The following is a 14,812-nucleotide window of genomic DNA, read 5'->3' as shown; positions in this document are numbered from 1 at the left end:
TACAATTTGCTATTGTTTTAATGCAAACAAGTTTGTGCTTTATATACAGCAATATAGCTGCGACTTCGTTTCCACATATTTCACATGATATTGACTCTACTGCGAATATCTTTAACATGTTCACGACATGCGACCTTCCGAATTTCATCATCAGGAATCATCATTATGAAGACCTGCGTGGTGGCACGAGATAAAATCGACTCGAAAGCATCTATTAAAGCAATATCTAAACAATATTGTAGTGTCATTATAACCTTAAAACATAAAAAACCGAATCGAATATCCATTCTTTTATTTATTATATTTAAAGTCGAATAGAATTAAATACTTGTAATATACGGTAACTAAGATTGGTTAGAGTTAACGGTTTTCTCAACGTTAAAATTGTTGGTTAACTGTTATATTAATAAGTCCAACGCATGTAAGCAATTGTTTAAGACGGTGTTCAGGAAAATTTATGAACAAACTACCCCCAATGTTCTACTATAAGTACGAATTACTATTGTCGTACAGCACCTCATCATACGAGACTACTTGTCGAACCGTTCGTTCCGATATCGAGTCGAGGGTACGCGCTCTCGCCTCCGTCACGTTACAGCCGGAGTCCCGCAAGGCTCCGCCCTCTCCCTTTTACTGTTCAGTTTGTATATCAATGATATACCCCGGTCTCCGGAGACCCAATGTGTGAAAGGCAATGACATTGATGAAAAGAAATGACGTCAGCATCGTTGACGTCATCATTTGCAAAAACCACACGGCACCAGTCGGACCGTCACCAGTCGCTCCGCTAAGTATAAAATTATTAATTAAAATAAATCCAAATAAAAGAAATAGTTCAGTATTTTGTATATATAAATACGTGAACATATCGTTGATAATATTTATCCAATAGCGTGAGCCGTATTTCAGTATGTAACTGTGTTTAAATATTCGATTTCTTAAATGACTATTTATTTTTATTGCACCCACGATCAGTTTTATGTTGTTCGTTATTTTATGAGCATGTCTCTTCGAACACGTTACGAAAGATGTTCCACGCCATTTGCGAAACAGGTAAAATGTTACACAATGAAAAACCTTCAGGGTCGTCGTGGTTCAGATCAAAAATAAAATTGCGTGGCAATGTCATGTTAACTATCAATATGCCATCGTTTGTATTAAACATTATATCCTACTAAAAATACTTGGCTGTCAGTATCGACGCCCTGCCGGGAATACTGATAGAGAGGAAGTGTCGTCGTGTTAATATAAATTTTTTTAGGTTCTAACGTATAGCTTAGCTTAGTTTTTCAATGAAGAAAACGCAGATTTCAGGGTGATTTTTTCCACTGTCGGAACCGAAATATTTAGTGGCTGCGTTCCTTATCTTAACTGTCAGATTTGTCGCGACAAGACACAGATCAATAACGCATTTTAATAATCTCTGAAGATAAATACGCGTTGGCGCTAAATTACTATATACCGCCAATTTGTATTTTATATTGGCTTGTAATTAATAATAATATAGGCAAAGTAAATTCGTAGATCACGTACTTTTGATTAAAAATTAAAACTTCTAATGATTTCGGCCGAAAGATATTCCTTTTCTATATGCAACTCTTCGCTATATGCCTTTAAAGGAATGTTGTTGTGTTTAAAAAGCTAAATTTCACTGAAGCTCTTTTTATTTTATTTACAGTGCTTTGTGGTTTCCAGTGTGATCTTGAACATGATCTCGTATGGGCTGACGACTGGATACAACGCTACGTTGTTCTCTGAACTTAGGAAGACACGGGAGATTGCTTTGGACATACATTCCGAATCTTGGTTGGGTATGATCATTTCTAAATTAAATCGCACTTATGATGGAACAAAAAACTTTTGTAAATAGGTATTTAAATAAACCATAAGATATTACGCAAATATTATCATTTAAAATTATGGTAAACAGTAACAATAAATATTCATTGGGAAAATACAATGATATAAAAACGTTATGTGCTCTCACAATCTATGTTAATTGAAGAGCATGCTAATATCACGTGTATATAAATCGACTGGGTTAAACTGAAACTTCAATATACTGAAAATATTATTCACTTATTAAACTAGTGATACAAAATGGTTTTTCGGAAATTTCATATATCATGAGCTCGCAATTAAATTCGAAGGTAGTAAGCAGCGCTCCGAGGCCAATGAATGGCTTTTCTCGTCAGTAGGTACTCATTGCGCAGAATAAATAGCAAAATATTATTTTGAGATAGGATAGGAGCCCATAGTCAGCAATAACTTGAATACCGCCATGGCCACACACTAGACGCTGTACCATCGGTAATAATGCAAACTATAATTTTACGGATTTGATATTTATGTCACGTGACACATTGTCCATTCACTGTGGAAGACATTTGGAAAATACGTTAGTTTAAATAATAAAATTGGTACTTCTTAGCGTGATTTGAACACCCGCACTGTTGCATCGCTTGATACGAAAGTACCGAGCGTCTTGTCTTTTAAGTCACTACTTCTATGTAAATGGTGAGAGCTCTCCGTGGCTACCTGTCTTTGTGATAGTGATGGTAATCGCTATCATATCAAAATAGATTGTATTACTACTCGGGCTTCCTCAGTGGGAGAGGTTCCACTCTCTTTATCAAATTACTCCACCAAAAAGACTACACTAAATTTTAACGTTTCTTTTCAGCATCTATGATGGGAATAACGCTTTTCGTGGGATCTGTCATCGGTTCACTAGTTATGGAGACCATCGGTCGAAGGTCAGCGGTTCTCATGAGTTCGATATTCATGATCTGTGGATGGACATCATTCAGTTTCGCTTCGTCTTTTCCTGTTTTGTTCATAGCGAAATTATTTCAAGGAATATCAGCCGGAATCGGTACTAATGTCGGAAGCATTTTAATTGCAGAATACAGTAGTCCCAAATACAGGGGCTCTTTCATAGCGACGATACCAACTGGTTTATTGTTGGGCATATTTATTTCACATACCTTTGGAATGTTTTACGGCTGGCACCAATTATGTATAATACTACTATTTTTCTCCTTACCCGGATTAATTGCAATCGTTTTCTCGCCAGAATCACCGAGTTTTCTGGTAACTAAGGGACGTTACGATGAATGCAGGAAGGTTTTTCGCTGGCTGAGAGGAACAGATGAGGATGATGAACTCGAAACTATGATTAAAACTAATATGATACTTAAAGAAACCAAGAAGGTTGAATGTGGCAATGTGTCGAAATTAATTCAGAATAAACTGGCATATGGTGTCACTGCATTCAAAAAGAAAGAATTTCGCATTCCAGTTCTTATTATGATGCACTTAAGCGCTATAATGCAATTTAGCGGCTCCTTGGTCTGCGATATGTATGCCTTAGACGTCCATACAGCATTGTATGGTACCGATGTGTACATGTTCAAAGTAATGACGTCTCTGGATGTGCTGAGACTTGTGGCCACCGTGTCGGCCGTCTACATCACCAGCAGGGTGAGGAGGCGCTCCATGCTGTTAGTGTTCGTGTCGCTGAACATAGTGACAGATCTGTGCATAGCTGGACACGTCTACGCCAGACAACACGGTCTTCTTCCGTTCGATCATTGGGCGATTAGTTTATTTCTCCACCACTTCCTTTATTTCATTATCGGGACTGGGTCCATGCCATTGGCGATAATAATTGGTGGCGAAATATTCCCTTTAGCAGACAGGGGTTTCTGTTCGGTAATTACCAGAATATTTTGCTCAGTTTACATGTTTGTGAATATCAAATCCGCTCCATATCTATTCTCATGGGTGGGTGTTGACGGGGCCTTCTCTTTGTATGCCTTGATACATTCTTATAGTTTGATTGTTACTTTAATTTTGTTACCGGAAACGAAAGATAAAACTCTACAACGAATCGAAGATGAGTTTAGGGGACATACTATTGCTAATCACGAAGAAGCCTTTGAGATGAAGGATTATGACGTGAGGGATGATGGTGATTAAGGGTTTTTATGTAATAACATGTTTGCGTCAGGTTGCTGAGAAGAATCTTATCTAGGTTTCTAGTAATTAGAAGTAAGGAAATAAAGCCGTCAGTGCCTCATTCTTAGGACAAGTTAATATCCCTGTGTTATTCATTTAGTTTCTATGTCTCTGTCTGAGTCAAGCCAGCCTAAGGAGATGTTCTCGATGTGGCAATAAACAACTTCCGTAACTTAGGCGTAAAATTAAATACATTTCCAAAGATAAGCGTAAATACTTTTTGTTTGATTGTGGTTCGTAAATTCAAAATGACTCTTAAGTCAATGACACCATTGTTAGTACCTCCTTGTTTGTGAAATTGCTTATATAATAATACTTTAAGAAGATATAGTGAAAGTACCTACGTCATGTTAAAAAATAGTTTTTTTAGAATCGTAAAAAAAGAAATATGTCTGCATTTTCATGAAAAGCTTTTTATTTCCAATTTCGTACGAGCATCGCAATCATTTGCTTTTAAGTGTGTGAAAATATATTACTACCTCACATATCGTGAACACTATTGTTCAGACAGCTGTAGTCAGCTACAGTTGCCTTCGTTATCCGGAAGGGTTCTCTCTGATCCGGTTGTCGTGCAAAATTCGCGAGGCGGCGGAACGAGGGAGGGAGAGCTGATCCCTCTCTGCACCTATCCGTCGCCGCTGAGCTTTAGGCCGAAGAAGGGCTCTTGCCGCGTGGTTGTGGCGTCGTGAGTCTGGTTGTAGTGTTGACCGCGGGAACCCCTTACTCTGACTGAGTTCTGACCCTGGCCCGAGATTGGGCGTTCGGTGAGAGAGTGCATTTGGTGAGTAGGGCCCTAAAACATACTTGGGCCTGCGGTCTGTCCCTAACATCTGACCATCAAGACCCGTTTGCTCCTTAAGCACAGAAACCTCACGTATGAGGTTGGGCTCCCTGCACGGAAAAAAACGTGGTTGATGGACCAGTTTTTGGTCTTCTAAACGAACGTAGTAGACCGTATTCGCGTGTGCAGATATGACATCGACTCGGGCCGTCGCGGCAAGGACAAATGGAGCAAAGGCCGAGGGAAGTGGTGAAGTAAGAGCCTTGCCTGGATGCGTTAGTTTTGTAAGCACGAGTTGGGTCGGGCCTGTGCCTTCTATTATTTTTGTAACATGCAATACTGACTCTAATAATTACAACAACATAAAACGACAGTGGTTTATCTAAACCAGCGCATGTGCGGTGGCTGCTATACTTTTATCTCCCCGAGACGCGTCGTGCGTCGTGCTATATTATTATTAAAAAAGGACAAGCTATATTTATTATTAGACGAGGGCGCAACCATTCATCTCCTTCCAGATCATTTGTTTAAATTGTACGTTAATAATTTGAGGGGGTTGCACTTCGAAATTATCTATGTTCCACCAAGCTGCTTTGGCGTGGAACATCGTCGTGGTGCGATGCGGGGATATTCCGATTAATTATGTAATAAACGAATGATATAATTAGGAATAGCATTTAATAATAAATGCTCAGATACAGTCTCAGACACAACCGAGTTTTTCGCCGGATCTTCTCAGTGGGTCACGTTTCCGATCCGGTGATAGATTCTGCGAAGCACTGCTCTTGCTAGGGTTGCCTGCATAGCTTGCTAGGACTGTTGTTAACAATATTTTTCAGCTTGAGCCCGTGAGCTCACCTACCCGTCCGCTGGAATAAACCCTCAGGCTATCAGCGAATAGGTAGTAAAAAAAACTGCTGAGTAAGACTTAGAAAGGGCTTAGAAAGTGTCGTAAGTATAAAATTGGAAATGAAAATGAATAAAAACGAATACATAAATATTTTTAGCTACTAATATCACTATAATCTTGAAGTCGTCGTGGCCTAAAGGATAAGACGTCCGGTATATTCGTATCGAGCGATGCACCGGTGTTCGAATCCCGCTGGCGGGTACCAATTTTTCTAATGAAATACGTACTCAGCAAATGTTCACGATTGACTTCCACGGTGAAGGAATAACATCGTGCAATAAAAATCAAACTCGCAAAATTATAATTTGCGTAATTACTGGTGGTAGGACCTCTTGTGAGTCCGCACGGGTAGGTACCACCGCCCCGCCTATTTCTGCCGTGAAGCAGTAATGCGTTTCGGTTTGAAGGGTGGGGCAGCCGTTGTGACTATACTGAGACCTTAGAACTATATCTCAAGGTATGTGGCGCATTTACGTTGTAGATGTCTATGGGCTCCAGTAACCACTTAACACCAGGTGGGCTAGGAGCTCGTCCACACATCTAAGCAATAAAAAATAAAAAATAAAAAAATTTAATAGCTTACAAAAGCTATATATGTGCTGTTTAGCTTGGTACCTATTTATTGCGTTATGATTATATTATGTAAAATCACAAATAAATATTAGATTAAATTTTTTCACGTTTTATTATATATTGTAGGTTAATTAATTAATGTATTAGGTATACAATATAATATATAAGAACACAATGCGTGCCGGGTTTGTCTATTACGCAAGCAGCTAACGAAACTACCGACGCCATCTATTTAATATTTCTAAACTTGGATTCAATCCTATAAGCGGATTGTATTAAATAATGTATCGTATCTATGCGTTTCTGCAACAGACCGTGCGTATTTGGAACTTGAGTCGTCTGGCATTCGAGACGTGTGCACTGGTCGCCTTACCCATTAGGCTATTGCCGCTTCTAGAAATACACGTCTCGCCCTGTGGACGAACAAGACTGATGGTGCATGTTAGCATTATTTAAACAGATGCTGTTCAAGCTCTCGACTGAATTGAACCATTATAGTATAAGCTAGTATAAGCCAAACAACAATTATCTTTTTGTCTTTTTTATCACAGAGCGTTCATGTCGCGACTCCGTTCACATTGTTTGGGAACTTATAAATCATATTTTATTTAATTTAACTGAAAGGATTGTAGTTAAGTTCATATACTGCGCGAGTGAAAGTGATTAGTATATCGCGCTAGTCACGTAAGGACAACACATAAGCACACGTCCAATGCTTACGTCAATATTCAGTTTGGAAGTACGTGCTACGAGATGAGGGTCACACCTTTTGTGAAGCAGGTATTCAACTATTACTATTAATAATTTCTGGAAGGCAGTATAAGGCTGGTTAATGTCGACGTTGTGTGCTGATTGCAGCGAACCTTAGACAGATCTTTGCCCAGCAGAGAGCGTCTGTAATAATGACATAGGTATATAATAGATTAATAATCTATCTATCTATATATTATATAAAAATGAATTGCTGTTCGTTAGTCTCGCTAAAACTCGAGAACGGCTGGACCAATTTGGCTAATTTTGGTCTTGAATTATTTGTGGAAGTCCAAAGAAGGTTTAAAAGGTAGATAAATATGAAAATACTCGGAATGAAATAAAAATAACAATTTGTTTTTCCCTTTGATTTGTCCCCCGTCGGATGGATTCCTTTTGTTTGTTTTAAGTTTATTTTATATAAAAGTTTAGGTCTTTTATTTATCGACTAAGGCACTACGAAGTCTGTCGGGTCAGCTAGTAAAAATATTTTTAACTATCACAGAACATTTAAAAAGGGCTTATTAATAGTTTTAAATGTTTTCATTCCCGAAAACGACTACAGAGTTTTGTGCTTGCCATATCTGTTAATAAGCACTGTACCCGTTGAGTTTTTCGTCGTATCTTCTTCATTGAGGCCATACACTGGCCCCGATTCCCATCCGGTGGTAGATTCAGAATTTTATTTTGTATCAAACAGACGGTTAAGCAAACTCACGATAAATAATAATAATAATTTTCAATTTTTTAGTTGGATTTTCTATAAAAGCGTATTTTGTTAGTTTTTTTAAACTATTATTTATTTTTCATTTTTTAGTTGAATTTCAATTTTTTCAATATATTTTCTTTCAATCTTTTTTTCAAAATTGAATTGTCATGGGTCCTTAATAAGTATACCAAATTTCGAGTTAATCCGACGTTTTGAAGGGGGTCAAAATCATGTTCAAAGATTCCGTTATATATTAACATACTAACATACATACGTCTGAAGCTAATAAAAGACTGTTAAAAGCGTGCTCATAGACATCAGGATTCGAATGCCACCACCTTGAGAAATGAGGTCTCAACTATACAACGACCGCCCCATTCTCCAAAGTAGAGCTGCTGAATCAGCCTTGGTGGTACTTACTCGTGAGAACTTACAATACGCTCTACCACAAGTAACGCAATTTAAAATGAACTGTGAGTTTAGTGCGAGTTTTTTAACGTTCTCGATAGCGTGAAAGTTAGCTCGTATTTGTATGGAATGGGATCGTTTGCGTGCGTTTGCCGCTAGGGGCGCTGCTCCAACTGCATACAAAACTGGGTTAACTTTTACGCTAACGAAAACGTTAAAAAACTCGCACTAAGCACACTGTGCTTAATCTAAGCACACTTTGTTTTGTCCAGTGCTTTGCGGTATCGAGTGTCGTCCTGAACATGATGTCGTATGGCCTTGTGGCCGGATTCAACGCTTCCCTGTTCTCTGAACTCAGGAGGACCCGAGAGATACCTCTGGACATACATTCAGAGTCTTGGTTGGGTAATAAAATCTTTTATAATACCAAATTATTTTACTTTGCTTCACTAAAATATTTGATAATGCCTACTTAATGGTAGGCAGCGGCTTGGCTTTGCTGATGTCCTTGAGCGACGGTGATCACTTATCATCAGGTGGGCCGTATGATCGCCTGCCTACAAAGACAATAAAAAAACCTTCTCGAATCACATAATTAAGACAAGGCTTCTAAAGTACGACATTCGCGTTTCATTTTTGTTCGGAGTCAATCTTGTTACAGTTCTATTGTATACCAAAGTAAATCATATAACACAATGGTAGGACGACAAAAATTATATGATAAGAAAAATGTGAAGAGCAGCACTTATACAATACCCATTATCTTTTAAGCAAATAAAGGTAGGATTTTTCTTGCGTCGATAATCCTCAATACTGATGGTCCTGGCCTTCCTCGGCGCCCCGATGTTTGGCAAGAGCCAGCCGTTGCCATTAGCTATCTTCTCGAAGTGAGCGCGGAAGTTCCAACGACCGTCCAATTCGAGGCCGAGGTACCGCAACCTGGTCACCCCGACCTCGATATGGACGCTTCTAATCCCCATACGGGTCCCGGGCGGCGGCTCTTTCCCGGCTCTGTAGCCTACCTAATGCAGAACGAAACTCGGCAGACCACAGCTCTACGCTCGAAATTTGCAACCAAGGCATCATTCAATTACCACTGATGGATGAACCAAGGAGACACGCCGGTGAATCGGTACCCCCCATATCTGAGGAACGTTACACTGTATCCGAATCATAAGGCCATGGTAACCAGCGGCCGGCAGTTGTAGCAATTGCAACGCCGGCTTACACCCGTGATAACTGCGTACAGAGTGTCATTTCTCACGACACTTTGGCGAACCGGTGTGGTTGGGAGCTGTGCTCTCCAGAAGGAGCATTCTTCACTTAGTGACGAGTATGAAGAGCACGGTCCTCCCTCTCCTCCCAGTGCTGGCTGGGTCCGCGTCATCTGACTTCTTTCGTTGCAAAGTTGCAAAGCCTAACTAAGCTACCCTAATCCTTAACATAAGCCTTAATATAACCCTAAACATTGATCTAAATCTTAATCTAGGACCTAATATAGCTCTGGGATAGCTCTGGGAATGTCACCCAGAGGCTCCTGTAATCCACCACCTAAGGACCCGCCTGGTAGGAGTCCAGTCTCTCTATCGTGATAGCACCAAAGAACAACATAACTCCCTTTTAGTGAAATGTTTATTTCATTATTATTTCAACCATAATTGACAAATGCATTATTTATGGATGTGATTGATTACAGTCAATATTTTATTATAAAGCACCTTTTATTGTTTCAGCATCTTTGATCGGATTAACGCTTTTTGGGGGCTCTGTGATTAGTTCACTAGTGATGGAAGCCATTGGACGGAGACCAGCTATTCTAGCGAGTTCAGTTTTTATGATTTGCGGGTGGATATTGCTCAGTCTAGCTTCATCCTTTCCTGTCTTGTTAACGGCGAAAATTTGTCATGGAATATCCTTTGGATTAGGTACTATAGGAACTATTTTAATAGCAGAATACAGCAGCCCCAGACATAGGGGATCTTTTATAGCAACTTCACCAACTGCTATATTATTCGGTATATTAATTGCACATTCTCTTGGAATGTTTTATAGTTGGCATGGATTATCTAGAATCCTACTCTTTTTCTCTTTACCTGGTTTAATTGCAGCTATATTTTCGCCAGAATCACCGAGCTTTCTGGTAACTAAGGGACGTTACGATGAATGCAGGAAAGTTTTCCGCTGGTTGAGGGGAACAGATGAGAATGACGAACTCGAAACAATGATTAAAACTCATATGGTACTTAAAGCAAATAAGCAAAGGCAGAGAATTAAAGTATTAACATTAATCAAGAACAAAGCGACATGCATCGTGACAGCTTTTAAAAAGAGAGAAGTTCGAATTCCAATAATTATTTCGATGCACTTGATGGCTATAAATCAGTTCTGCGGGTCTACGGTTAACGACATGTATGCTCTAGACGTCCACACCGCGTTGTACGGAACTAATGTCTACATGTTCAAAGTAATGACGTCACTAGATGTGCTAAGACTCACTGCGGCTCTGTCAGCAGTTTATATAACAAAAAAATTAGGGCGGCGTTCCATGCTGCTAATATTTGTGTCCTTGAATATATTCGTCAACCTGTGCCTAGCTGGACACATTTTTGCAAGACAACGTGATCTTCTACCTGCTTCACATATGGTAATAGGTGTCATTCTGCATCATTTTCAATGCTTCATTATGGGGACTGGATCCATACCCTTGATATTTGTAATTGCTGGTGAAATATTCCCTTTGGAATATAGGGGTTTATGTTGGATGGTGTCAAGTATATTCAGCTCCACTTTCATGTTCGTGAACATCAAATCAGCTCCGTATCTGTTCTCGTTGTTCGGCGTTGACGGGACGTTATGTTTTTATGCTTTGATTCTTGCCTATAGTCTAGTTGTCACTCGTATTTATTTACCGGAGACTAAAGACAAAACTCTTCAGGAAGTCGAAGATGAAATTAGGGGATTCGCTCTCCTCAGTCACGAAGAAGCGTTTGAGTTGAAGAGTGATAAAGCGGATGGGGAAGATTAAGAATTTTAAAACAATGTGTTTCAGAAAGGCAGGGTAAACGTCTTTTATGCTAATTGTCAGAAATCAGATTTTGTTAGATTTTCTACATTAAAGCTGACGCAATATGTACGGGCTCAGCATCCGTTCCTTAAATATTGACTGTTTAGCGGTGTCTGGTAGAAATAACGGACTTAACTCCCCTATCCTTAAGTTCGGAGTTCTAAGCTTTTGGGACAGTTACGAAATGAAATTTTACAAAATTTCAGACTATACTTTTAAACATAAAATAATATGCCAAATAAAAAGAATGATCACACTTTTCATTTGAACTATATAATTTTCACTGTTTTATGTGGCAGTGAAACTTTTCTTCAATGTGATGAATAACATTTTCAGATCTGTAGGATGGCCGGTCATCTTTCAAGTTCACCAGTTCGGTAGTTTCCTTTTCATCACGTAGACCAAGTAGAGGTAAGCTGGCTATGTGTAGCTTGGTGTATTCTAAATTTTCTGTATTATCTTGATGTATTTTAATATTAAGTCTAGGGTATTAATTTGACTATAGGTATCCAGAATTAGTATATAGGGGTCTTGAATTTTCTGATGTGATATCTCGTCCATACAGTAGGGTTTGGGGTATTTCTTCGTTTTGCGTATAGATAATCCAATGTTGGGGCTTAAGTTTTATCTTCTCTATAATTGCTAGAAGTAGGAGGGAAGATTTTACGTTCTCTACGGCATCATTAGGTCAGTTGTACAGAGGTCTTATATATAATATGTTGTAGCGTGTACGTTGTAGTATGTTGTAGTATAACGTGGAGAGCTGAATTCATTCATCACCCAGCATGGCTAAGTCGATCGTCTGATCTTAGGCTCTTCCGCTAAAGGTTAAAGTTAATTTGGTTTGATTATTACGGTTGAGTTTCGATATAATGCAGATAAGTATATCAATTTCAAATTGATGTAAGATTATTTTTCAATTAGAGATACCTAGTCGTATTTCTAAGAAGTCAGTCATTTGATTTTCTTTAAAATAGGCTTTTAATGTTATCGTTTGCTGTAACTTTACTAAGTGTTTTAAATTAGATGTAAAAACGAAATTTCCTAATTTATTATCCTCGAGTGAACTTAGAAGTTTGCTAGATATTATACAATAATTATATGGTGCTACTAATCTACTTAGTGAAAACTAGTCGTCTCTATTTATTTAAATCTAACATGAAATGCCTGTAAAAATGTGAAGATTTCGATAGTATGCAGATATTATGATGAAATACAAAATATTCGATTTGTTAACTTTGTGTGAAATATGCTAGTAATATTGAAATGTCTATAATTAATTGATTAGGATCAGAGGTTTCTATTCACTTAAGCGTTGAGTTCCTCATAATTTGTATCAATATCGTTTCTTTTTTGTTATCAGGCTGTTGTTAATTTGTTTTGATTTTATTTTCTTAAATAATTTATCAAATAATTCTTAATGGCCAATGGTCATCGTAATTCAGCCTTTCGGTAACGATTTTAATCCATTTTCCGATTGGATTTTGGATTGATTGGACCATAGAAAGGGTGATTTGTTAGTTTTCTAACAATTACGTTATTCATATCCTTGTTCTTTTATATCTATAAATTTCTTATGATCCATTTAATTCTGGAATTGTTTGTAATAAGCTTTAAATTGATATGACACAGTAATCATTCTTGCGTTATTTTATTTACCCGTTTCACGGCCTAATTCCAAGATTTTTATTTAATTCCTGAAGTCGATTGGACTTATATGAGGTATACGCGCCTAGGGGAATTTTAAGGGCCAGGTTGCACCATCCTGATTGCTGTCAGGAGGTGCTTGTGAAGTCTGTTTAACATTCTTTATTGGAACTTTTGTACTCTGGTTTTTATTTTAGTTGAAATCATGTTGCTATTAATAATATCAGAAACCTTTGCCCTTTTTTATTTAAAAATATTTAATTAATATTATTCGTAATTAAGCGAATATCCAATAATGTTAATAGTATAATGTTTTATAAATAATAATAAACGTATATAAATTAAATGGGAATGAGTATATTATTTGTTTTATTTTATTTTATTTAATATGTTGATTGATAATGAGGTTGGTGAGAGAGTGTTAACTATGAATGTGGAGGGCTATAGAGGAAGAGGTAGACCTATAAAGAAATGGATGGATTGAGTGAAAGACAATACGTTTAAGAGGTTAGTGAGCGAAGAAATGGTATATGAGTGTGGACTCATATTAGTAGATTGGGATTAGTAGAACCCATTTTACGCTATGGTGTTATATTTTGGGGAAACTCTACGGACGTTGATATCGCGTTTAAGGGTCAAAAACGCTGTATTAGATCTATGTTCAAATTACAAAGTATAGACAGTTGTAAAGAGTACTTTATTAAACACAATATACTAACACTTCCGTGCCTCTATATTTTTGAAATTATTTTGTTTGTAAAAAATAACTGTAAATTGTTTAAAACCACAGGTGAAGTTTCGCAACGTAACCGGCGCGACCAAAATAAATTGTGTTTGCACTGTGCTAAGACAACTCTTATGCAAAAAGTATACTGTGTATGGCACCGAAAATATATAATAAGCTACCTGATGCTATGAAAAAAGACAAATTATTTTTGTTTAAAAAGAATTTGAAAAAATTATTAACCTTAAGATGCTATTATACAGTTAACGATTTCTTAAATGATAAATCATTATGTTAATCTTATGTTCGCTTCTTACTGTTCTTTGTTTTCGTTTTATCACTGAAATAACTAATTCTTATTCAATTAATTTATTTGTTGTTTGTTATTTTAATTCATTAATAATGTAAATAATTTTTAATAATATTTGCACGCCGACCTGGTAGAAACACGCTGTTCTATAAAATAACTAACAAGTATCAACAACTTTGTAAACCGTGTTTTAGCTAATAAAATTTGATTTGATTTGATTTGACTGAGAAAACATGTTACGCCGACCCCAGGTGACTGGGAGAAGGGCAGGAATATGATGATTAATATGTGTAAAGGAAAACTTTTAGTTTTATTTAGTATTTAAATTTTTTGTATTTATTTAGTATTTAAAACTTTTTAATTTTATAACAGATTTTTCTTAGACGCATTTGCTTGGCTGTCTGTCATTCAGTTTTGCATAGTTTAATTAATATTATTGTTTAAAATATTAATGTTAAAAGAGATTAAGGGTTTTAAATGTATTGTTGTTACGAAGGGACAATTCACTTCGCTTGCAGATGATGAGGTTCAGTCAACCGAGTAGGAATGGGGTTCGGTGCACGTACTAACTTGATGTGGGGACCGAATGTCATCCGTCAAGGACGTCGCTTTGGCTTTGGAAGCCCGCGGTATGGGCTGCCTAAAGATTTTGATGGTGCAAATGGAGTTACCGCGCCTAATTGTCAACGAGAAGCTAACAGTGGGGTCGGAAGGGTGAGCTCTTTTTAAGAGCGCGACTGTGCTTTTCATAGGGTTCGAGCATCCTTTTACGCATTTAGTTTTCCCAAAGACCTTTGCTAATATAGGCTTTTTTCTATATCTATAATTATAATTTTAATGACAACGACCGTTATCATTTCAAAAGGCGATTTTACATCAGTTATTATTATTAATATTTGAACAGGTGCTGTAATCA

At 37.5% G+C, this 14,812-nt stretch overlaps 2 protein-coding genes across 6 annotated transcripts; both read left to right on the top strand.

Annotated features, from left to right (window-relative positions):
• The first annotated feature begins 892 nt into the window (after positions 1 to 892).
• LOC101746100 (facilitated trehalose transporter Tret1-2 homolog) lies at positions 893 to 4,974 on the top strand. Of its 2 annotated transcripts, none has more exons than XM_012690298.4 (3): positions 893 to 1,053; positions 1,679 to 1,811; positions 2,684 to 4,974. In XM_012690298.4, exons 1-3 carry the CDS (start codon positions 943 to 945, stop codon positions 3,979 to 3,981), a joined length of 1,542 nt encoding a protein of 513 aa, XP_012545752.2. In that variant the 5' UTR covers positions 893 to 942; the 3' UTR covers positions 3,982 to 4,974. The 2 variants fall into 2 exon arrangements, with proteins under 2 accessions (XP_012545752.2, XP_037876885.1); XM_038020957.2 differs by having other exon boundaries at positions 898 to 1,053; positions 1,696 to 1,811.
• A 1,474-nt stretch (positions 4,975 to 6,448) lies between these two features.
• Positions 6,449 to 13,197, top strand: LOC100313491 (sugar transporter protein). Of its 4 annotated transcripts, none has more exons than XM_021347895.3 (4): positions 6,449 to 7,064; positions 8,424 to 8,556; positions 9,885 to 10,076; positions 10,275 to 13,197. In XM_021347895.3, exons 1-4 carry the CDS (start codon positions 7,038 to 7,040, stop codon positions 11,174 to 11,176), a joined length of 1,254 nt encoding a protein of 417 aa, XP_021203570.2. In that variant the 5' UTR covers positions 6,449 to 7,037; the 3' UTR covers positions 11,177 to 13,197.
• The last annotated feature ends 1,615 nt before the right edge of the window (positions 13,198 to 14,812 follow it).

Source organism: Bombyx mori, chromosome 27, assembly GCF_030269925.1.
Source record: "Bombyx mori chromosome 27, ASM3026992v2".
Classification (NCBI taxonomy): Eukaryota; Metazoa; Arthropoda; class Insecta; order Lepidoptera; family Bombycidae; genus Bombyx; species Bombyx mori.
The sequence above is the reverse complement of the archived record's forward strand: the minus strand, read 5'-3'. Positions and strand labels throughout refer to the sequence as shown.

Bases quoted from the DNA above. Each gene is read 5' to 3' on its own strand.
- LOC101746100 (XM_012690298.4), top strand. From the start codon at position 943: ATGACTATTTATTTTTATTGCACCCACGATCAGTTTTATGTTGTTCGT. The intron at 1,054-1,678 runs GTAAAATGTTAC...TTTTATTTACAG, and splicing joins CCACGCCATTTGCGAAACAG to TGCTTTGTGGTTTCCAGTGT. The intron at 1,812-2,683 runs GTATGATCATTT...GTTTCTTTTCAG, and splicing joins ACATTCCGAATCTTGGTTGG to CATCTATGATGGGAATAACG.
- LOC100313491 (XM_012690268.4), top strand. From the start codon at position 7,038: ATGAGGGTCACACCTTTTGTGAAGCAG. The intron at 7,065-8,423 runs GTATTCAACTAT...TGTTTTGTCCAG, and splicing joins TCACACCTTTTGTGAAGCAG to TGCTTTGCGGTATCGAGTGT. The intron at 8,557-9,884 runs GTAATAAAATCT...TTATTGTTTCAG, and splicing joins ACATTCAGAGTCTTGGTTGG to CATCTTTGATCGGATTAACG.